This window comes from Ambystoma mexicanum, chromosome 5q (assembly GCF_040938575.1).
Source record: "Ambystoma mexicanum isolate Mex_15411 chromosome 5q, UKY_AmexF1_1, whole genome shotgun sequence".
NCBI lineage: Eukaryota > Metazoa > Chordata > Amphibia > Caudata > Ambystomatidae > Ambystoma > Ambystoma mexicanum.
The window spans coordinates 1,192,265,037-1,192,290,495 of record NC_090933.1 but is presented as its reverse complement, the minus strand read 5'-3'; the positions used below and the strand labels follow the sequence as shown (position 1 = coordinate 1,192,290,495).

General features: G+C 44.5%; 1 protein-coding gene across 2 annotated transcripts in view; it reads left to right on the top strand.

Moving 5' to 3' along the window:
- TRAPPC9 (trafficking protein particle complex subunit 9) overlaps nt 1-25,459 on the top strand; it is a 3,490,818-nt gene that overhangs the window by 144,180 nt on the left and 3,321,179 nt on the right. For both annotated transcript variants that reach the window (XM_069621680.1, XM_069621681.1), the window contains exons 3-4: nt 717-862; nt 8,794-8,922. In XM_069621680.1, coding sequence (XP_069477781.1) covers nt 717-862; nt 8,794-8,922 — 275 coding nt within the window. The remainder of the gene's footprint in view (nt 1-716; nt 863-8,793; nt 8,923-25,459) is intronic.

Here is a 25,459-nt window from a genome sequence, read left to right as displayed (position 1 = left end):
ACATCACCCAATATAGTAGTGTAGGTCCACTTTAGGAATTCCCTGAGGGAGCTTACCTAGCCTATTTGAATCATTGCAAAATGTATAGTGTTACCCATTAAAACCCCTTCAACTCTCTTGAAGATCCACAGAATTCTTGTGCCATCTGTGACACCGAAGAGTCCTTTAAGGCAGTTAGACAGGAGATTGTTCTTCCTTCCTAAGGGCAAATAACCTTGTTTTCCTGGGGACTTTATGAAGTTATAAAAATGTGGAATATTCTGATGGAGTAATCAGCTAGGAATTAGAAAGGAAATGTATCGATTTGATCAATTCGTTCCTGCAAATCGTCTGAATCAGACTATGCCCTTTGATAGGGGATGTTTTGATCAATGTAGAAACAAAATGGGCCTCATAGAATCACTGTTCTGTGGGCAGACAGCCCAGAAGTTGAAATCCTCTTGTGATCAACAGGTGAATAATATCAAAATCTTGATAACCTAGACACTGAATATTGCCTTCATAAAGGGGGTTACAACTCCAGGCGGTCGGTAACACATCAGAATTCTGATCATGACCTTATTATTCATTTGCAAGTTTAACATCAAAATTTCAGTTTTTTGTGATTGGGTATCTTCTGTTGCTACCGGAAGTTCTCCTAATGGCAGCCATGATGTGTATTTGAAATTCTCCTATTGGCAGCCATGATGTGTATTTGTTTTCTTTTTGTTTTTCAGGCATTATAAGAAGCGTTGCCAAGGTCGGATGCGAAAACATGTTGGCGACCTTTGCCTTCAGGCTGGCATGCTGCAGGATTCCTTGGTACATTATCACATGGCTGTCGAGCTTCTGCGTGCGGTCAATGACTTTTTATGGCTTGGAGGTACATTTTTGCTGCTACTACAACAACAATGTGCCATAGGCATAATTTTTCTTGTTTGAAGACCATATGGTTGAATGATAATAGATTTGAGGGAGCATTTGTGATCACCTTCTCTCGATTTCTGTACAGTGTTATTTAGCAAACATTTATGCAGATAGCTCTCTAAAATACACTCTAACAAGGAAGCAGCTCAGGATAACAAAATATACAAATGTAATATCAAGGGATACCTTCTAAAGTAAATCTTCTCCTTTACAAGGGCACATTTTAGTCTTTCCTGGGTCACAACCACTTTAAACAGAATTTGAAAATTCTAGAAAGTGAAATGGGAGGAAACCTTCTTGTAGATGGCTTCATCCTAAAAAACTTTGTGTCATTATTGCCTATAGTACTGACTGAGGTTTCGCCGTACTTTGTGTTTTTGAGCTGGGCACAGAGTACTGTTGAATTTCCCTACCATTGTGAGAAGTGACCCTGTTCTGATGAACAGAGTAAGACACTAATGTCTAGGCAACCTGTATCTGGTTAGCGACGTGTGACTTAACAGTAATGCTTGGACTTAGGAAGTGTGAGAGTGGTGAAGGTTTCAGTTAAGTATACACATAGCACTTTAATAATGCAATTTAGGCAGAATGTATAAAAATACAGGTATTTATTCTTTAGGACTAGAACTCTTGGCAATGAAAAACCACAGGTAGTAACACACTACAACATACACTACTACAATATACACATTTACTTTGGTATGCTCTGCTGAGAGCGCCAATATTTCACTTTTAGAATACAGTTCGAGGAGTGTAAACCAGAAGAATACAAAGAATCAGGTAAGTAATCCATCAGTTAGAGAACAAATATGTTGCAAATAAAGAAGTTAGAAACACCATACAAAGCCTTCTAAAAAAAGGAAACATCTTAAAAAGTCCTTCTCTAGCTAGAAAAGATGAGGTCTAGCATCCTAGAATTCCAGGTCCCAATGTAGTTCTCTTCAGAAGGATAGGAATCTGAACAAGCAGCAGCAAAGCCAGCATATAGCTTGTAAGTTTCCCAAAGTTAGATAGCTATTGAAGACAAGTTCTTAGCAGACCCTCTCCCAATCCAACCATCTTGGTGGAAGGTTGATGGATGCAAACCTCATCTCATACCCATTGGAAAATCTCTCGGGTTTACCATCAACTGTGACCTATCATTCAAAACGCACATTCATTCATTCGTTTTGACATTTGTGTAGCACCTTTCACCATAATTATGATCCCAACGCGCTGTTGGCTGAACGCCCTCGGAGGGACTGGAGTCCTAATTTGGGAGAATTGGGAGGTGCTATTATGATGTGTGTATTTCAGACATTAAAGTTATGCAAGAGTGGCCAAGATCCTGCTAGTGTCCCATGTCTGAATGGCATGTGGATGGGTGCAGCAGAGGTTAACTATGAGCTAATCAGGGGTGGATTGTGTTTAAGGAGACTGTTAAGCAGAAACCTGTGCAGTTCCCTTATGGACCACTGCAAAAAGTTTAAGACCACAGGAGTAAGCAACAAACCCAATTGGTAGCAGTCCGCACCACCCAGATTTACCTACCTGGTAGCTGTGGCTGAGCAGTCAGACTTCTCTCAAGAAGAGTTGGGCAGTATATACACAATAGGGCCAAAAACACAGTAGAACAAGCAAACACTAACCAGAGCTTTGGCATTAAAAGTATATCATTATTTATTTAAAACACACTTATGAAAATTCACTGGCCCTAATATATCAAGCAAGTTCAAACACAGTCACTATAAGTATATACACCTCCCTAGTTAATTATTCGACAAGTCTAGGTTAAGACACCACATATTAGCAAAACAGAGGTGAGTGCGTAATCTCGATGGCACTCCAATAATTCGTTAAAAAGGGAGAGAAAAGGCAGAGTATGGAAATAACACAGTATCAACACTTTTAAGAAACCACAGCAAGTCAAGAAAGGCAGGGTCTACTGTAGAGCCAAAGTTCATAGGCCAGGCCCACTCTTGGAGAGAGCAAGGCAGAATGTGCCCAAGATCACATAGTGGAAATGCACTCAAAGTCTTCGCAGAAAATGTCAAAAGAGGTTGGATCAGTTCAGAAAGGCAAAGTTAGAAGGTTTGGAGGCCAACCCAGTTGGAAAATCAAGGATTTACGGGACACCTTGGACAGTCCGTTGCAAGGGCGGCCAGGCGGGACACAGCACCTTAAATGGTGAGAACGTTCCAGCGGGGGCAGTTGTTCCTGGCAGCGGGTGCAAGTCGTGGCTTCGACCAGAGGAAGAGATGATCTCGACGAGGAAGAAAGCTGAAAGTCGTTGCACTGCCAGGGATGAAACCAGCCGCGGAGTTCCCGATTAAAAGGAACATACCTTTTATTTGCGGTCAGTGGTGAAGCATGGCTATCCGGCCGCCGGGGTGCTTGGCACGGGCGAATCAACCACGAGACGTCCAGGAAGACGAAAAAGGCGAACTGGTTGGTCACACCAGCTCAAAGGGAAGAAGACTCTCCTGGAAGAAGATCTCCTCTATCGTCGGGGAAGTGGTGAGTTCTTTACAGCAGGGCTCCACCGGTGGTGTCGTCGTCGTAGATGGCTCAGCTTCTCTCCTCTTCGGATTCTTTAGGTCCTGTGGAGACTTCTGAAGTTCCAGTCCCCAAAGCCCTGCTTTTATGCAGAAAAACCCCCATTGAACAGCCTAGCTGTCACTCAAACATGCTAGGTGGTGAGCCAGGCGGCTCACCACTGGGCCAATCACACAAGAGTGCGACTTGAGTTGCCAAGGCAATTCAGTCCAGGGTGCCTAATCCCCCTCCCACACATCCTGTAGACCCCAGACAGAGTGGCACCATTTGGAGGGCTTCTATGCAGAAGCCCGCCAAAAAGTGGAACAAAGGGCTCGACTTGGATTAGAGTTTCAGAGGCGAACACAAACGCCATTTTAAAACGGAGCCCTTGCAAAAAGACCCAACCGGGGAATTAATATTAAATAAATAACCCAGCGGTATCTTGAATATTGCACCAAAAAGTGGTGCGTTTAAAATCAATGGGAAAATCCCATAAGAAATATTTGCGTGGTATCCACTGCCTCCAGCCAGAAACTCGACAAGGGGGGGACTGGACAGTGCCCCCTTGGAAAACAGGCCCAGGGGCAATCGAAGTACCCCTACCAGTACTTCCACAATATGATGGTTTGTACTGGTTCTGTTCACAATTTGAGACTAGTAAAGCCAATGGTGACTTTACATGCCCTGGGAGACAGTAGTCAGTCCCAGGGTATGGAGTCTATGTTTGGGGGTCACTATGACACCCCTGTGTTACTGCACTGAGGGTGCTGTGTAACACACATACCAAAAAAACATGATGCCCTATCGAGAAAAAGACCCCATAGCCCATAAAACACATTCACAGTCAAAGGACATTCTCAAATCATGCCTAAGAGTGGGAGAAAGAGTCTCACTCTTTGCAGGAGAAAAAAATAAACCCCAAAAATCCAGCAAAGCTGCTGGGGGACTCACTAGGTTTTGGAAATTAGCCTTAACGGAGAATTCTCCCTAACAGAGACAGAGAATTATGTGGGAAGCTACAGTTGGAATTTTTGTTGTTAAAGGTAGCTTAATTCTTATTGCAGAGGTGTGCAATAGTGTTTGTGTCATATGTGAGTGCAAGGTGTGTAGGATGAGCTTGTGCCTTCCGCTAAGGTACGACGGTACAGTGTCCGATGGGGAGCAAATCGGTTAGTTGTACAAAGCAACGTTTACATCCTGGTTACATCATTGGCAAGAAGATCCAAGCAGCATGGTACCAGCCTGCGCTCCTTCGAATACAAAGTCTAACTTTCATGAGTTTCAGAACAGTTTTCCAAGCCCTGGTCATCTCCCACCTGGAGGCTGATAACGGCCTAGCCGCAGGAGTCTTCGATTCCACCCTGCTTCCTCTGAAATCCACCCAACATGCTGCAGCACGCCTCATCACAGGACTAAGAGTTCTCAACCACATCTCCCCCATCCTCAAGGCGCTGCACTGGCTACACCTTCTAGCATGCATTATGATAAAGACTGCTTGCATTGCCTACAAAGAAGTATCAATAAGAACACCAACCTTCCAGACCGAGTAACTTGCTATTTCCAGAGGCCAGAGCATCACCAGAAGCCACAATATCGCCATACTGGAAACTAACATGGGAAACTGGCCTTTTCCTGGAACCAGTTACCAGCACTGATCCGACTGGCTCCCTCCATCCTACATTTACAGAAGAACCTGAAGAGCCAACTCTTCAAAGAACATCACCCAATCCAACCACCTTAGAGGAAGCCCAAGGGAGGGTACTTGACCAGAACACCACCATTCACAGTCAGGCAAGGAAGTGCTAAATCCTAACAGAGGGTGGAGGGCACAGAACAGGTGTGTTTACTCACTCCCTGTGTTCCGATTCACTTGGGGACACCGTAGAAGTTCCTGAAATCCCTGGGACCCCTTTTATTGTACCTTAGTTCAGTTGGAGGAAGCCTCTGGTGCAGAGGTTGCTTTTGACATAGGGATTGTGGTTCCAGCTAGTTTGAGGGTTCGTGCTCCAATGGATCAGCTCTGGACACTTGACACATCTTCTGGACCGAAGAGTGGGCCACCACCCCTGTGACTACCGAAGAGTACACCCGGGACCAGTGATTGGGTGGCAGGCAAACGTTCTTTTTTTTAATTAGTCATATGACTGGGTTTAAACCCCCCCCCCCCCCAATTCCCTCAATCTCCCATATAACACAATGTTCTGTATCCTTGCCTATCCCGTATGAAGAAACTGAAGAAGACTGCAACATGATAAATGGTGATGAGCTCCTGCTTGTCTCTGCACTCTTCCACAAGAGTTGTGCTGGCTAGTATCTGTGGCGGCAAACATATACAACCAGAGGAAACCAAGGCACTGATAATCCCTTTCCCAGACCTGGTGGGCACGGCCAAGGTGGATGCGCTCCAGAAATCTAGCGTTAAGGAATTACTTGCTGTCTAGAATGCCTTGCTCCCCATAGCCCACACAGAGACTGACACACAGGACATGAAGCGTACCGGCAAGCACAGGACCTGAAGCCTGTACTTGTAACCCACGACTAAGAACAGAACTCTACCACCCAAAAGTAATGCCAGAGCTATGAGATTCTGGTACAAGGAAATACAGACTGTATCCAGTAGATGTAATTCAGGTAGGAGATGGACTCCCCGGAGCTCGAGCATTATTTTTAGGTGTTAGAGTTCCGAGGGGTCCATATCCTACCTGAATTACATATTCTGGGTAGTCTGCATTTCTTCGTATCTGCGCCACATCCCAATGGAACACAGCATTTGCACGGTACCCCCAGACCCAGCCCTTCTGCTGTCTTTGCAACAAATAAATCACCATTTGCTCTGCAGCAATCTTTTTTGCTTGAAGATGGTCTTCATCTCTGGACCCAGAGCTGGGCAACGGGTGCACAAGAACTGTCGTTGATTTACCTCATTTTCCAAATACTGGCATCGAGTGCCAGCGTTCGGAAATTGCTCAAGATACTAGACCACACATTTTCCTGTATTTTGTATTGCATTAATAAAGGTGCCATAGTGATCACAAAGCAACATCTACCTAGGGAAAAAAGGGCCATGTAGCTACAAGTGCGGGCCAAGCCCTTTCTGGATGTGGTTCCGCTCAAACAGGAGGCAATATCTTGTCCGTTGTTTTCTACAAGACACTAAATCTCATTTAAGCCTATAAAAGCTGTATGGTGCACCTAGGGTAGGAACTGTCAGACTGGGTACTTGTAGGTCCTGTTTGACTTTTCACTTTGCTGAGGACCTTAACTACTGGGGCCATGAGCGGCAGGTTAGGGTCAGCTATAGATGCACCTGTAACCGGCACGCATACACCCTACTACCCTTCAATTCATTCCAAAGTATTTTGTCCTAATACCACTGTGTAGTTTGTGTTCAAAGTAATACTGTTGCCCTATGTCCTTGTCCAGCCACACCTTCCTTGATAAAGCTTGAGGAGTACCGGTTTACATAGGCTAAGAAGTATAACGCCTTATCCTGAACACACAGCTTGGCGATTCCTAATATTGTCAGGGTTTGGTATGGCTCCTGTTGCTTTTGTTTCAGAAGAAACAGCCTACCTCTTCTGTCTGAAGAACCATTGTCTTTTTGCCCTTTAGGGAAATGATTAGGTTGATGAAGTATGTTGATTAAGAGGTTTAGCTATAGAATTCCAAGCACTATATACATATATAACCTAGTACTTGCCATACCCTCGCTATATGAATTGGATCATAGTGGTATCCTGTTATAAAAAAGGTTTACGTTTTGCTCAAAAAGCGTTCACGTTTATGAACTTAAAGGCCTGTATGGTAGTTCGATTCTTCAGGTGATGTCAACTATGCCTAAATTCCCTGAGTTGTCTTTACTTATACGGCACAATCCCCGCCCATCCCCTATTCCCTGAGTGCTTCACTTCTCAAGAGAAATGCCTAGTGCTAAGAATGTCAACTATCACGAATTCAGGTTTCTTTTTTTTTTTACACTTGCTGCATTTAGTTTAATTCCTTATGCCTCCTCCCCCTCCTTTTTTTTTTTTTAAAACTTGTATTTATTGGTTTTACACGAAATCCACATCAAACAATATAACGACCCCTTTCCCCTCCCACCACGGGGGTACATGACATTGAGTTCTCAATTTCTTTTATGCATTGAAAATGTCTGATACTTTAATATAATGGGGGCAACATTGTTCCATAAAGTCCGACTGGAGATAATGCAGAGTCCCTTCGCAAACCTGTCCCTCGTTCCTTGAATTGTGTGGGTAATTTTCTCCATCGTTACTTGGGCCCATACCTTCTGTAGCCAAGTGAAAGTCAATGGGGTATCCTTATTCTTCCAATTCTGGGCAATTGTAGTCCATGCCGCGATGAGAAGACCCATAACACTTCTCCATTGAGATTTATTGTAAAGCCTTGTAATGTCATCTGTAATACTACACAGCCACACCCCTTCTGCTATCCGCCCCACATCCGGGAACACTTTGCCCATCTCACCTTTGACTTCCTCCCAGAAGGGCTTGATGCCCTTACAATCCCACCAGATATGTTTCCATGTTCCCACTTCAGCACAGCCTCTCCAACATTGATTAGACGTGTTGGGGAACATAGAATGCAGTTTTTCGGGGGTGTAGTGCCATTGTGTCATTATTTTGACCCACATTTCTCTGGTTTGTGCCGATCGGGTCATTTTCGGGATCATTTTCCAAAGATCCTCCCACTGACTTTTCGTTGGTTCCTCCCCTAGCGTTTTGCCCCACTTCATCATGTAGGACCATTTGATTTCCTCTCCCTGTGAGTTTATGAATTTATACAGAGTCGACACCCATTTCTTAGCCCCTGAGTTGGAAATAATGTATGTCTCAAACGGTGTAAGAGCCCTAGTAGCTGCTTTGGCTATGGTCAGGGAGTTTAGCCAGTGTTTTAACTGCTCATATCTATACTTGTCCCCTTTTGAGGGAGTTGGGCATGCTACGCAGGATTCAAGAGACCTAAGTTCATTGTCCACGAACATTTTGCCTATTTTCTCCCAATTAACGTATGCCCCTGTTCCATCCTCGGTGGGAATTGCGGATTCCTGCAAATGGGCGTAAACGGTCCCAGCGTTGTGGACATTATACCTTTCCGTGTTTGGCAATCCCACGCCGCCCGAATTCAGATTTTTGTTATATTACTGATTAACTGTCATTTTGTACAAGACTTTACTTTTCTTTATAGTGGCCCATTTATTCATAATTTAAAGAAAAATCTTGTGTGTGATTGTGTGCAGTTCAGTTAGATTATATTCCCTTAGCTCAGTGTAAGCTCTGATAGAAAATATATTTGATGGCAGATCTACTCTTCCATAACAGCTTGTTTTTTTGTTTTGCCCTCCATTAGCTGCTCTTGAAGGATTATGCTCTGCTTCAGTTATTTCTCACTATCCTGGTGGCACGGGTGGCAAAGGTGGTGCCCGCAATGCTTCAGGAGGCTCTGTCTCTGCGGAAGCTGGAAAGAGACACAGGCCTGGTAAGAATCACCTCAAACAGCAATGTGTTGTTGCTTTGGACTAAGTATGTTTAAGTATGTTTAAGTACAGTTGAGTGCTGTTGATGCTGCCGTTTTATGTCTTGTGGTTCATTTGTACTGTGATATTTTCATACTTATTTAGAATATCCAGTGGAGCTAAGAAGTTTTAAAAATCAGGTAAGATACTTTGGCGTTCGTTAATTGTCAACACTAGAAAATAAACACACTCACCCCACTTAACTTGTGATAAAAATGCAAAAGACATAGCCTGGTAAAACTATCTGTCTTAAAAGTAGCCGGTAGTTAGCAGTCCTGCAGTAATATCCAGTGTTAAATTTAAGGTGCTCCTGAAGACTTCATGGTTCCATCGCAAACAGACTACAATTAATTAATTAATTTACATTGTGTTGGTTGTTTATGGATCGGAAAACCATACAAACCTAATGAGAAAACCAGTAATGCTAAGTTAGAAAAAATTGACAAACTTAATAAAATATCTACTGCTTGCCCCCAACCCACCCCCCAACTCGAGCCTACTCCACTGCGCCCTCTGCCATTTTTCCTTCTAGGGGTGCCTCCCCATAGTCTTTTAGGGCTGCCATCAGCCAAGGCAATTTCACAGAGTCAAAGATCTTCACTGCATCTGATGATACAATTGCCAACTCGCGCAGGTCTCCTTCTGTTTGCTCTATGACACGGTGGAGCCGTCTGTGGTTGTCGGATATGCTTCTGTGCGGAACATATCCGGTCTGATCGGGATGTATCAATCTGCTTATGACCTGTCTCATTTTATTTGCCAACACAGCCGTGAGTATCGTGCTGTCCTGGCTCAGCATCGATAGCGGTCTGTACGACCCGCAGTCTGTGTTTGGCTTATTAGGTTTGAGGAGTGGAATAATGATCGCCTCTCTCAGGGATTCTGGCAATATCCCTGTTTCAAATGCTTCATTTAGCATTGCCATTAGTGGGGGGAGCACTTCCTTCCTGTATGTTTTGTAAAACTCACTGGAGAGTCCATCCGCTCCCGGGGTCTTACTGGTAGGTAGTTGCTCAAACACCGCTTTAGTTTCTCCAATGTAATCTGGGCATCTAGGTCTTCTCGCTCTTCAGCACTTAATTTGGGTAAGCCAATATCATCTAGTGTTTCCGCTATCTCGCTCCCTCCACCCCCTCCTACGTCCTCATACAATCGTTTATAGTATTCAAGGAACTCTCCTTTCGCGCCCTCTTGGGTATCTAGTATGTGTCCACTCTCCCCCATTATTGCTCCAATTGTTGGTCTTGGAGTCTCGCTTTTATACATCCATGCCAGCAATCTCCCCACCTTGTCCCCCCCTATGTATTTCTTATAGTTTAGATTACATAATCTCTCCCAGTGCCCTACACATTCCTTCTGCAATTGTTTTATGGTTCCAGTATCCTCCCGGGAGTTACCTTCTCTATCCAGGATTGCCTCTAGTTTCGCCTCTGCCTTCTGCAGCTTCCTTAGTATGCCTCCCTGCAGCCCTTTAGATTTGGCTATAGCTGATCCTCTCACCACCACCTTTGTTAGGCAGAAACCTGTGCAGTTCCCTTAGGGACCACTGCAAAAGATTTAAGACTACAGCTGTTTGGCAATATAAACCCACTTGGTAGCAGTCTGTACCACACAGATTCACTTGGTGGCTGGGCAGTCAGACTTCCCTCAAGAAGCGTTAGGCAGTATGCAGATTATACACAATAGGTACAGGGACACAGTAGTACAAACAAACACTGACCAGAGCTTTGGTGTAAAAGTATATAATTATTTATTTAAAAACACACTTGTAGTTTACACTAGCAAAAAAAACGAGATGAGTAAATTCAGCACACCGTCACTATCATATATACAACCCTATTCACTTATTAGACAAGTCTTAGTGAGAAACACCACTTATTTTCAGACAGAGGTGAGCGCTTAACATAAGATGACACTCTAATAGGTTGTAAAGAAAGGGAGGAAAAAGGCAGAGTTAAGGAAGCACACAAGTTTCAATTCTGTTACCAAGAACCACAGTAAGGCAGGATAGGCAGAGTTCTACTGGAGAGCAAGGAAGTCAATTGAAAGGCCTACTCTTGGAGAGAGCAAGCAGAAGGGGTCCAGGTTCACACAATGGGCTCATGCCCAAAGAGTCTTGTAGATAGTTCGCACAAAAAGGATGAAATTCAAGTCAGGAAAAGTTAGCTAGGTTGTCCCAGGCTAGCCCAGGTTAGAAAGTCGAGGCTTTACTGTCACTCCGAACGATCTGTCGCAAGGGAAGCCAGGCAGGACACAGTACCTTAAGTGTGAAGGGAGCTCCAGCGGGGGCAGTTGTTCCTGGCAGCAGGTGCAAGTCGGTGTTTCGTCCAGAGGAACAAGAGGTCTCGCCGTGGAGGAAAGATGAAGGCCGTTGCACTGCCAGGGAAGAAACCAGCCGCGGAGTCCTCCGGTTAAAAGGTACTAACCTTCCCTTCGCGGTAGTGATAAACCGTGGTATTCCGGTTGCTGGGGTGCTTGGCACGGGCAAGGCAGCCACGAGATGCTCCAGGAAGGTGAAAAGAAGGCAAAACTGGTTATCCCCACCAGTCAAAGGAAGAAGACTCTCCGGACTGGAGATCTCCTCTGTCGTCAGGAAAAGTGGTGAGGCGGTTTAGCAGGGCTCCACCGGTGGTGTCGTCGTTGCAGGTTGGCTCAGCTTCTCCCTCCTCGGATTCTTAGGTCCTGTGGCGACTTCTGAAGTTCCAGTCCCCAAAGCCCTGCTTTTATGCAGCACACCCCCATTCACTCAACCTAGCTGTCAATCAAACATGCTAAGTGGTGAGCCGGCCGGCTCACCACTTGGGCCAATCACACAAGAGTGCGACTTGAGTTACCAAGGTAACTCAGTCCAGGGTGCCTAAACCCCCTCCTACACCCCTTGTGGTACCCAGACAGAGTGGCACCACTTTTGGAGGCTTCTGTGGAGAAGCCCGCCAAAAAGTGGAACAAAGGGCTAGACTTGGGTTGGAGTCAAAGAAGAGAACACAAACGCCATTTTAGAATCGAGTTCTGGCAAAAAATACCAACCGGTGAATTAATATTAAATAAACCGGCGATATGTTCGAGGCTATAAGAATTAAATAATTAAAGTTGGTAGCCTCCATCAATGGGAAAATCCCATAGAGATATATTTGCGGTCGAATATAAAAAGTAGTATCCACTGCCACCAGCCAAAACTCGATCAGGGGGGATGGAGACATGCCCCCTCGAACAACAGACCCTGGGGCAATCGAATTGCCCCGACCAGTACGTCCACAATATGATGGTTTGTACTGGTTTCTGTTCATAATTTGGGACTACCAAAGCCAATGGTGACTTTACATGCCCTGGGAGACAGTAGTCAGTCCCAGGGTATGGAGTCTATGTTGGGGGGTCGCTACGACACCCCTGGGTTACGGCACGGAGGGTGCTGTGTAACCCACATAAAAGAAAACACATGAGACCCTATGGAGTAAAAGAGCCCATAAAACACATGGAAAGTTAAAGGAACACCTCAAATCATGTCTAAGAGTGGGAGCAAAAGAGTCTCACTCTTAGCAGGAGAAAAAAATAAACCCCAAAAAATCCAGCAAAGCTGCTGGGGGACTCAATAGGTTTGGGAAATTAGCTTTAACAGAGAATTCTCTCTAACAACCTTAAATGCTTCCCATAGAGTGCTGGCTGATTCTACACTCCCAGTGTTATTTCCAAAGTATTCTCCGATTTGTTCTCTTAGGTCCTCCCTGAACACTGTATCTTTCAATGCTTCAGCTCCGAGTCGCCATGTTGGGATCCTGGCTCTTGGAGGCACATATTGCCATGTTACAACCAATGGCGAGTGGTCTGAGAGCACCCTCGCTTTGTATTCTGATCGCACTATTTCTCCTGTCATCTCCTGTGAGGCGAACATATAATCAAGCTGCGTGTACAAGTTTTGTGGGGCCGACTTATGCGAGTAATGTCTATCATGTGGGTGGTGTAGTCACCACACATCCTCCAGCCGAAGGTCTCCCAGCAGAGTCCATAGGGTTCTAGCAGTGGGGGTGGGTTTGTCGTATTTCCTGTCTGACCTATCTACCCTTGGGTCCAGCGTGCAGTTAAAATCACCACCCCTTATAACCATGCCTCCCAGGTATGGGCTCATTTGACTATATACGGTCTTAAAATAGGCCACTAGCAACTGGAAAGGGACATGTGGTGCCACCCAAGTGATCACCCCTCTGGCATAAGCCGAATATGTTGCAGCATGAAGGTCCCCTTCCATTTCCTCTTTATCACTTCTTGTTTTTCTTTCATAAGGTGCGTTTCCTGTATTAGGGCAATATCTATGTTCTGCCTCCTTAAGTACATCATGGTCTTGTTTCTCTTCAAGTAACTGCTGAGCCCCCTGACATTCCAGGTTACAATCCTAAAATCACCCATTTCAACCGTACCCAGGCCCACCACTGACCCTCCTCATCTTCCGCTTCAAGCACAGCAGCGCGTGTGTGTAAGCTTGTATACTAACTAATAACACAGCAAATCCCCCAACTCCCCTCCATCCCTCCCTCTCCCCGCCCTTCCCGTCCCCAACTGTTGCCCAGCTCCATCCCGGGATCTCAGGCGATCCCGCATTTAGTTCTTTCTCGGCTTGCCGGTACTAGGAACTCAGCAGGAGGTTAACACACTACTGCTAACTTATCTAAACCATCTAGAGGGGTATGAGATAGTGTCCGCTGTATCTCCTGCAATCATGCCACAATGCACGCCCATATTCTTCTACTTAACGTCTAGCTTGCCTCCCAGCTTACATTTGCGCTATCTTATAATCAAGTCCCAATGTCACAGTTTATACAGCACCTTGGCTTGTGGATCCGCTGCTTCACTTCTCTGTTCCGTCCTCCTTCTGTTTGTCCGTCCCCGACGGGCAGTTCTGTGCATCCAGCCATTCCGCCGCATCTTCTGGGGTTTCGAAAAACAGTGCCCTGTTCCTGTGAAACACTTTCAGTTTCGCCGGGTACATCAACATGTACTTCAAGCCGCCTCCTGCAGCCTCTTCTTCACAGTCCCATAGTTCAGTCGCCGCCTCTGCACCAGGAGTGTATAGTCCGGGTACGCCGTAATGGACGCGGATGCCCTTTGTATTGTACCCCCTTTCCGGAACAATTCCAGTATCTTCTCCTTATCCCAACAGTTCAATATTTTGGCAATTATCGGTCTCGGGTGGGGGGCTCCTGGCGGTGGTTTCCTTGTCAGGGCTCTGTGTGCCCTCTCCACCGCGAACCCTTGGGTAAGTGCCCCTCCCTCGATTTCTTGCAGCAGCATGGTCTAAATGTAATCTGTGGGGTTTAGTCCTTCTTCTCCTTCCAGGAGCCCTACGATGCGTATGTTGTTTCTGCAGGCCTGTCCTTCCGCTTCCTCTGCTCTATTTTCCAGGTTGCTTACTTGTTGCCTCAGTATGTGGATCTCTGAGGCATGCGACATGCAGGCTGCTGTGTTGGAGTTTACTTCTTACTCCAGTTCGCCTGTGCGTTCCGATATTTTATTAACATCTTGTCTCAGTGGGTTTACATCCTCTTGCACTGCCCCAATTTTAAGATCCAGTGATATTTTGAGTTCAACCATGTCTGCCTCCAATTTGGTTTCCCATGCTATTTTCAGGTCCGCAATCGTGTCCACGGTCTGCTGGTCGTTGCGTGCTGGTGCAGAGTCTGTTGGCGGGTTCCTTTCTCTATTTCTCGCACCCTCCATTTGACTGTGGTGTTTTTGTAAATTCTTCCATTGCTGATTGCTTCCCCTTCGTTTTGGGCAACTTGGATGCCATCACGGTGCCACCTAGTATATCAGTTCACAGTAGTTGAGGTCAATCTCACAGGTCCTTCAGCTTGCCCCGGCTCGTCTGGTGCTTGTGATTTATTAGGGGGCTGCTAGCTGCGCCTGCGGTGTGGGGTGCGTCTACAGATAGAATACCGATCTTGTGTGCGCAGATTGCTGTAGTGACTATCCGACTCACTTCCCACGTCGGCGTCGGGTCCCGGTGCTTGTGTGTTTAATGCCAAGGTCAGGTATGTGCACAGCTTGGCCGTATAACCACTTATGCTGGAGCTGACTCTGTGCGCAGGGTCCCAATTCTCTCTGTAACCCCACCACGCTGCTCCCGGCCCGTTCAGTAATCCGGCAGCTCCTTCAGGACCACCGCCGGGGCTGCTGCACCAGCGTCGGCACCCATTCCCTGGGTTGTCAACGTGATACCTTTGCTTATTGTTCCATCTCTAATGCCTTGGGCGGTGAGAACTTTGTTGGAATGAGCCCTGCCGTGAAGTTGCACAGCTATGCTGCCATCTGCAAGTAAAGTGTGCCTATTCTCTAGCTGCTGCTCGCGTTATGATGAGTCCCCCTGCAGGTAAAATTCCAGTTTTACCTTTGTACTCTGTCTCTGCCCAGTGTTGCGTGTTTACTGAGTGCCCGGGTGTTTCAGATTACCTTCATCCCACAGCCTCGTCAGTTTTCTTTTTACTAGAGGCTTTGGTGTCTATTATCCTAGTGGCTACTGTTGCAATTTTCAATAGCCTTGCATTTCTTTCATATCTCCGGAGGTCTCCTGCTTTACAAGTTACTGCACAACTGAGGCGCGGGCAACCCCTTTTCGTATTAGCTGTCACAGTGTATTGGAGGGACCATATTTGTTAATTTGTGTGTGTGGCGCTTCGTGTACTCCAAGCTCAGCTTGCACTGCACCATTCCGGACACGATACGCTGACAGACAGTCTTCCACTATCTTAGCTGATTGCAGCAGCTCTCGCCATCTCATTTGTATGACCTGTCCTTTCCTCCGATAGGCACCAGAACGGGCTGCTTGCCGCAGTGTGCTTCTTAATTCCTCTCGCTGGGTTCTCCTGTCGTGTACTTGTTGGCTTTCAGCAGCCTCCTTTTATTCCGCGGGAAGGGAGCTCCTCTCCCGTATCGATTGTCCTTAGCTGTTACGGCTCGATCTGCCGCGCCATTCATTAACCCCCCGCTGCTTCCCTAGTCATCAGGGTGGTGGTGGACTGTGTACCCGCCACTTCTCATTCTCGTGCAGCGTTTCTCTCGTGCGGCGTTTCTGGGCAGCTGTTGGTGTTTGCTGTAGTTTCAGGCTGCAGGTCTACTGGTACCCCCCAGTGGCTCCCAGGCATCGTTCTTTGTTAGGAAGTGGGTGCCATTTTGTTCGTATCTCCGCCGGATCTTTCCATAGTTCTTCCACTCATAACTTCTGTTTTACACCTCGGTAGTGCTCAAAACTGCAATCACCTCATTCTCCATATATTTCTCTAGCAGTGGCTTCCACAGCATTTCGGCTGCACTATTCCAGACTCATGTGCATGCAAGGATTTTATCAGGATCAGCAGGAGTTCCTAGGACACATGTCTTATCCCATGGCTGCTAAGCCACGCCCCTTGGAGATAGCACATTGATCTCGTTCTCAGTAGCATATGATCATTTAATACCCATCTAAATGAATCTGTTTTTGTATGATTAGTTAAACACATTATAACTGCTTTTTTCCCATTTATTATTAAACCATTCTCTTTAATGTATATTTCAAAGGCAGTCAACTTTCACTGCAGGCCTGTGGGAGTGCCATCTACTAGCAGGAAATCATCTGCATATGCGCACCAGTTAGTATTGGTGCCCTCGATTTTGAGAGAAATAAGAGAATTGACTTACAAGATCTTCCAAGTATCCGACACACATAGATTAAAAAGTGTCTGGGCAAATAAGCATCCTTGACGAAGTCCATTTGCAGTTTTTATTGGGCTCTATAGATCTCCCTGTAGATTTAGTCAGACCTGAATTAATGAGCACTCGTGGAGATGAATTTAGTATAGATAAGATGCCCTTCAGCATCCCAAGATGGAGAGGTTTTTTCCACAACAGGGCTCGATCTAATTTATCAAAAGCTAAAGAGAGGTCGACTGTAGCCATATAAATAGGGCGAGCTGATGGTTTTCAAGCCTTTTCTAGAAGAAGGGTGACTAGTAATCCTCCAATTTCCGTTCCCATACCTTTGCAAAAGCCAAATAGTCTGTTAGATAGAATATTTCTAGATTCCGCCCATTCAACTACGTGTTTGAGTACTATTCCCGCGAATATCTTCGATTACGCATCCATAATAGCAATAGGGCGATAATTAGGAGGTAGTCGCCTTTCCCCTTTCCTATAAATGGGACTAATATATTCCATGAAACGGGAATTGTTTGAGTTATTTTTATACCTGCAAATGATAGAAAGAGCGCTTTCGCCCATACCTCTGGATTGGCCTTTAGCGTGACATTTGCCAACCCATTTGCGCCAGGTGCCCTTGATGAGCTAGAGGATTTGATCTGATACTCAATGTCGGAGATAGTAAAAATCCATCCTGGTGATTGTAATTTTACTATCTTCAGACCCTCCGGACTTACGGCTCTTCCTTCATATAAGGAAGTAAAATGAGCGGCCCATGTATTTTCCATGATACAATTTGACCAAATTGCTACCTGAGTGCATTCCGGATGATTTATCAAGGACCAAAATTGACGCCCAGAACTCTCTTAAAGCCTTCAACATGGCTTCATTGTTTGCTTGGAGCATATTTACTTTGTGGTTCCTCAGCAAATTTTTCATTTTCTCTTTTAGTATTGAAATTTGTTTCTGTTTTAGTGACCATTCTAAATTTGGTGTTCAGAATCCTTCTAATATTTCGGTTGGTCCAATTTTTTCTGAATCTACCTGGTAGGTCATATACATGTAGTCGAGGGGCATAAGGAAAAGACTTGCCAGAATCTCTATTAGAATGTTCTAGCATTGATTTTAAGTGTTCGGGAAATGAGTCAACAGAAATCAGATGCTGTTTTTTATTCCAGGGATTAATTTGATGTTCATGTAGAAAGGTGGCAGTTAGCTTATTTACGTTACCCTGATGCCATTTAATACGATTGCCTGTAAGGTTTCTTTTCATGCCTTTGACCATTTTATCATATTCAGTGTACTTTGAAGCCCATATCAGTGTCATTTCCAAGAATTTGTGATCGCTGAGATTAGAATCCACCACAGCGTACTTGACACTAGCGTCCAACATTTTCTTAGACATGAATACATTATATATGCAGGCATTTTGGATCCATAAGTCCAGGTGCAGATATCAGTTGATGAATTAAATAAGGTATTTACGTGAAAAAGGTCACAGTTTTTGAACAAATTTTGCCAAACATTGCCTTGTATGACTTTTCTGGTCGATCCGCAAGGTGCTCCTTCAATAGTCTGGCCATTAACTGAATTTCTAGGCGTAATTGAGCCCAAGTTTTTAATCAAGCCAATTCCATGTTTAATTTCTGCATTAAAGTCACCTGCCACTATAACATTCAAACCTTTGTATTTAATCATCATACTAGTCAGACAGGCGTTCACCTGGCTTACCGAGTTTTCCAGGTCGGCAGCCGGATTCGAATAAATGTTAATGACCAGAACATGAGAGGGAACATTCTCAAGAACGATCTCCAGAACCACCATCATGGCTCCAGTAACTATATCCAAGGAATCCAGGATCAAGGTTCCTACAGTATTGCTAATTACAATTAGAAAACCCCCTGATGGTCTGCCTCAAATTCCTTTTCTAGCTAGCTGATATTTTACACTCAAAGCCATCTAAATGAATTGGCGAGGTCACCTATGATTCCTGGATGCATAAAATCTCAAATTATTGAAACCTATCACAGAGATCTTTAGATACCAGGAAGTTAGAATTACCTCTAGAATTCCATGAGAGGATATTCCATGGCTGAGATAAAGCAGGAGGGTTAAAGCTTTTGCTATAGTGATTTTATTTCGGATATGGATTCTCTAAGGGAGAGGGCTAACCATCTCCAAATATGCTCTTCATCTCCAAGGGACCGGGAAAATACATTGTTCTGCTCCTTGTGCTCTTGTTCATGTGTTTGCGGTTTATTGTAATGATGGTCTCCCCTCCATGAAGGGCCTGAGTCAGTGCCAAAGACTAATATATCATACCCCATGCGCTGGAATTGTTCGGCTTCTTGGAGTATAGCGTCAAAGATCTTTTTTTAATTTAGGACAATCCTCACATGGTCAAAGTCCGCAAGTTTAAGATCAGCCGACGAGATTAATCAATTGTGGGATTTCATTCAGCAAGGACAAGATACAGGCTTGATGGAGAGAGTGGGGCCCTTCAACATAACAAAGATTATACAGAAGAATACTGGGCATGTCCGGGTGAGCAACTTGCGCCATTCACTTTGCGCAAATCACTGACATTTATGTGTTTAGGTATCATAACCCCATAATCACTAGTAAGATCCCCTTACCCCAATACATTCTCCTTTAGTTCGGGGGGGCAAGTACCCTGAACCCGATTGCTTATGGCATCTCCCTTGACCTGATCAGAGGTGAGATGTATGTTAGTTAACGTCTTGGTCTCTATGCAGGATTTGTCCCCTCCACTTTCTAATCACGGGGGTAAAGAAATATTTGAAGCAGAGTGTTTGTTATTCTCAGCATTATTTGAGCTGTACAGGTTTGGGAGAATCTCCAGCATAGTCGCTTTTATCAGACTTGCCAAGACGTTAATACTTTGCTCTTTACCCAAATCAGAGTAATCCATTTAGAATTGAGAATAAGGGAGCCCGAAGCAAAAGGTGCCACATCAGGAGATGGGTTTGAGGGAAGATAGTCATTTTGGGGAACTACGGCCTCGACGTTGGTAGGAATTGCTGTGTAGGACTTACTAGCAGCTAGGGGACTCCCAGACTCTAATTTAATTGGTTGCATAAGCTTGGTGGAGGTGACAGGTTCAGGGGTAAGATTAATAATGGGTCCTGTCAACGGTTGCCTTGTGGTAGTTTTTTCAATAACTTTATACAATGTAGAGAGCTGGGCTTGTTTACTTTCTTTGAATTAGTTTGTTTTTGTTGCATCTTGTGGTAGATTGTTCGCATGCAATGATCCCATTTGCAGAAATATGGTCATTCTGGAAAATATTTTTGTTTCATTTATTAATTTTTTTAAAGGTTTTTAGGGCCCTGCGACTTTCTTTATATAACTGATGTAAGTCCGAAATGGTAACTTCTGTTGATATATTATTTGCATTTTAAGTGCGCAAACAATTGGCGAACAATTAGCTTTTTGATTTTTATGTGCATGTCTTTTTCTGGCCTTCTGATCCAGGTGTTTCTGGCGCCGGGATAGAAAATCCCCCTGAGAGTGCATAGAGCCCTCACAAATAGGAACTGTAGTAGTTAATCTATTGCTATCCCTTTTAGCCTTCACTTTATCTATAATATTAGTTATCTATAATATTAGTTAAGGCTGTCGTGCTATCAGGGGAGTCATTCAAAGATCATTCTGCAAGAGGGGCTAATCTAGTATCCCTGGAGTTTGAAAATAGCAAGATGGTATTAGTAAGGTTAGAGAGGCCTTGTTCAAGGTGCATGACTTTATCAGACATTTATGTATAAAAGGATGCAGCAGGTTCTCATTCATATCAGAGGGTTGGATGCCTTGGGATTGGGTCAAGTTTGCATTTATTGGAAGATCTCTGGGCTCTAATTTTTCAGAACCAGTCACTCTTGTAAGCAGTTACTTTAAATAAATGATCAGAAGAGATATGTTTAAGGCCTCTGATTTCAACACGAGTAAGCTCATGTCCTTTTATCTAGAAGATTTAAAATTCTAGACTGGACCGAGAGCGAATTTTCAAAGTTTTCATTCTCCTTTAAAGATGGAAAGTTGGTTAGAGAAGCAATTGGTGAGGCTTCCTGTGTGGTAGAAAGGGGCTGTTCCTCCAAAGCAGAGCTCAGTAGAGGTTCCCGTGGTTGTGATAAATCGTCATCTTCAATCTGATTGAGAACAAAGTCCAGTTGGGGACAATCAAAAAGAGGTGCAGAAGGCAAAGGAATATTGTCTCTGGAGCCAAGCATCTTGTGTAAAAACGATCTGTGATCCGCATGTAGGGTATTAAAAAGATGTACATTGTCGACACCATTTAGAGTAGCATTAACCGGCTTAGAAGAACCCAGGGAAAGTCTAGTGCGTTTGCCAAGTTCAGACTTTACCGCCGGAGTCATCATAGAAACGTCCACGATGTGATAATGTGGTAGATCCAAGTCTTCGACAACCCTAATTGAAGGAGGGAGGTCTTCACAAAAACTGGTGTGTGAAATAGGCCAGTTTTCTTGTACAAGTTTATGAATAGTGGACATTACTTCATCATAGTCAATGCGGGGGGGGGGGATTATGATTTGTGCTTGACGTTGAGAATACATATAGGCAAATTGTACTTCTTGTAGGAGCTCCAATTTAGCAGTTTGTATTTCGGAGAGATTTACGGGTGTTTTCTCTTGAGAAGCCGGCATATCTGGCTCTGAATCACATAGTACATCACTAACATCTGTATTTATTGTCGGAGACTTATTTAGTAGGGGCTGATTAGAAGGCGTATGAAGTGAAGCAGTTGCAGGCAATTTGCATACTTCACCGCTACTAAGTTGAGTAGCCATAATTCCCTAAAGTGACGGTTTTCGTGCACTAGACGGAGTGATGGCAGGCAGAATTCTATGAAAAATACCTTTACTTTAGTTTCTGCCAACAAATAAACCCACTAAAAAATGCAATTAGTTGTTTGTCTACAGCTCAGTTTACATAAATACCACAGGTCGCACAATATGCGGGGCGAGATCTGTAAGCATGCACATGTAAATATATGACCAAGAGGTACGATAATTTTGCCAGCACTCACACAAATACGGATATTTCTGGAAAGTATAACAAATCTGCAGTCAGTTACGACCCCACCTAATGGGTACAGGTGGGTCCTTCCCTAGTTAGGTCCACAGGTTCTTTGCACCTGTCCGTTATGAAAGGAGTTAAACCTCACTACAATGAGAAACAAACATGCACATTTTTTGCGCAGCCTAAAGCAGCAAGACCAAAGATGGATAAAGATTACCCCTTTTATCCGGGCTGTTTAATAGTCGTGCAGGCAGAGAAGCGAAGGGAGCGGGGTCGCAGCATGGAAAACGCTACTGAAAAATAAACGGAGCAAATGGAGGCAGTAAGCATTAGTCCGCACAATAGTCCCAGCAAAAGTCAAAGTTTTCAGCATGTGAAAAAGACATGTGAAAAAGCAATGTAATAGTTACTTGTCCAAAAGGTCGTTCGTGTTATGTGTGCACAGTAACTTCCTCTCGCTGACTCAATGCCAGCGGGCTCCAGTGGGTGAGCCTTGTTAGCAGGACGGCAAGAGAGTAGGCAGAACGTAGCAGCAGTCAAGTTCCTCAGGAGAGTTTCCCAGCCAAACAGCCACTTCTGGGTGCTTTTGTGAGGACGTCCCGATGCCAACTTGGCCCCTGTGAAATCCGTCAGCACACTCCAGCATGCCTCCTCACAGGGCTAAGCAAATCCTTGACGGCAACTCCCTTATCCTCAACGAGCTGTACTGGCTAGCCCTTCTAGCATGGATCATCTGTATTCATAGAATTTGTAACAAGCGTTCGCCAAAACACTTGACAAAAATGCAATCGACGTTACATAATAGCAAGGTAAAATGACATATCAAAAACGGAAGCAAAACATTAGAGAGATTTGACAGAAGGTGTTCTTTCAAAAGAAAAATATGAAGGGATGAGGAGGAGCAAATATGAAAGGGTAGAGCATTCCAGTGTTTGGGCCAGTAAGGCGAAAGAACTTAAACGGAAAGAGGAACAAGAGTGTTTAGGGACAGGGAGAAGAAAGAGTGATTTGGTGCAAAGGGAGTGGGACTGTAAAAGGTCTCTAAAGAGTTTAGGAGGGTGCAAGGCCATGCAGACACTTGAAAACAATACTGAGAAAGTGAAAAAGGTTACATTTTGTTAGACTGCCTGCATCGCCCTCTAAGAAGTCTATAAAAAACAACCACCAACCTACCTGGCAGCGAAACCCACCATCTCCAGAGGCCACTGCACCACCAGAAGCCACATCATCACCAAACCGGAAACTAAGAACTGTGAGAGAACAAATGGGAAATGGACTTTTTCCTGCTGTGTATTTTATTTTCTGGAAAACAAGTTACCAACCATGTTCAGACTGGCTCCCTCCATCCTATGTTTCCAAAAGAACCTTAAGAGCCTACTCTTCAAAGATCATCACGCCAATCGTTGATTGTACCACTAAACTCCTTCCTCTCAAGAGCTTCTCTCGCCCCCACCCACCGATCCAAACTCATCTGCTACCCTCACGCCTTTCTTATAACCACCTGGGTCGTCTCCTATGTACAGCACTCTGTTGCTTACCATCTATGTTCGCACATTATAAATCCCATCCATACACACACAATGGTTGAACTGAGCATTGGCCCAGATTCTAATCTAAATGGGCCAATGATTTCATTGCAGCCTTTTACGGCTCGAAAATGGGTCTGGAAAGATGTTTCTCAATCAAAATTCTGTGTCATGTAATGGAACCTTTTAATCTGTTTGATGTTACACCAATAAATGTAGCAATCCACTTTTGTGGGACAGATGCCATACATTGTATGTGTTCTTCGTTTGTAATATGTGATCTGGCGATTGAACACCTAGATCAACAAAAGAGGTTTATTTTCAAGAAAACAATACCTTCTACATATGAGAAATCATTTGTGCAGAGGGTTCAACTTTGTGGGAAAATCTTACCTGACCCAAATACCGCTGGAGATTGGAACAAACAAACAACCAGGTTGCCAAATGGCAGTCTTGCTTTAATTTGTGCCCCATATTGAACCCTATGGGTACAATTACCAGAGGACCCAGGTTGAATGTGTGCCCATTTTAACAGCACAACAAAGTCCAAAAGTTGTTTTGTGTGCCAGTGGTATTGATGCTCAAGAGACTGATTATCCTGAATGGGAACCAGAGTGAAGAGAAATCCGGGAGAAGGGGATCACCCTCTGGAGCAAGGAACTCTCTCATTTGTGTTGGGGTTACGCCTTTTCTTTTTGAATATTGATCTCACTCAATGCCAAAGACATTTTCGCTTTCCACTTTAGGATTGTGTTGTTAGAATGTGAGGGTCAGAATAAAACTTTGGACACAGGACGTTTTGTTTTGTACATCTGACAGATGTTTAGTTTTGATTTTAGGTAGGGAAACACCTCTATTGAAGGGACACAGAGGCATTTTCCCAACCCCCTTTTATTTTAATGAAAGTCTTTGACCAAAACTATGAACTCCTTGTGTCTGAGTTTCTTCCCAGACTCTTCACACCCCACTCCCCCCACAAGGTGAAATACTTTACTTAATTACGCTTAAATGCTTCCTGAGTGCATCGTTTTATGGGTATTAAACAATGAGGGTTTTTGTATTATTAAATCCTTCCCCTAGTTGCAAACTAATGGTATTGCTGATCTTGGTTGACATGCACTGAGACACGTCCTGAAGACTTATCTGAGTTATTTACGTCTGTGACAGTGAACAGACCCTGGCACTTTGGATGGTTCATTTTTGACAGGTCTGGAGGTCAGGTACCTTATCATTAGTATTACTCACTAAACTGATATAAATTTAACTCAAGAGTATAAGGGATATTAATCCCACATCTCTGTCCTCATTGCAGCTCCTGAGTCAGGGATTCAGCGTGTCATTAAGAAGGGGGCACAGCCACTAAGACACCCCTGCATTGTGCCAATCGTCCTTGTTTCTTGTGAAAGACATTCAGGAACAGGAGGGTTTGCACTATGATGGGGGTTGCCTAATTCAGTGGTGCCTAAGGTTACTTAATGCAACTAAGAACCAGACAGAGAGTCTGAGGTTAAATCCAAGAGTAGGGGGAGCAAATAAGAGTGAGTGAGAAAAGTGAATGATATTGTGAAAGGAGGGTGATTGAGGGAATGTGTGTAGATTAGTGGGAGGAGACTAGATGAGTGAGTAGTGCAAGGAGAGTAGAAAGTAACAGAGGGAGAGTGTAGTAGAGTAGTTGAAATGGAGAACAGTAGAGGGGTAGTGGGGAGTAGTAATGGGAGTTGGAGAATAGTAGCAGACGGAAGAACATCAGAGGGACGAAGAGAAAGAGGAGTGTGTGAGGAATAGAAGGTAGGAGAGTAGGAGAAAGGGAATGGAAGTGTAGAACTTCAGTACGAGGACTATAAGACCGTGCAAGGTAAAAACCATACAAGACCTGGCTGATCTTAAGACATGTTACCTTCCATTCTTCTTTTGTTATCCAAGGCTAGGATACACCTAAAAGACAAGAGGGTGCAAGGGCTATAAGGCAGTGCCTTTAGTTCCTCGCTACTAGCCAATCATATCTTGGATAGTAGGGGTACCGATCTCTAGTGACTATCTTAGGATTTACGGGAAGTCTGGGTTAGATAGAGGAAGACCCGGGGAAGACAAGCGAGAGAGGGGCGGCCCTTGGAGGAATCCTATTAAAACATTTGCTAAAACCCTTGAACTGTTTCAAGAGTTTGTGTGTTCTTGTGGCCATCTGTTACAGGTGTCTGGTGTTTAAAAGCTGGGGCAGTCTGCCCAGCTTCTTCAACTCTGTCCCTTGAGTTCC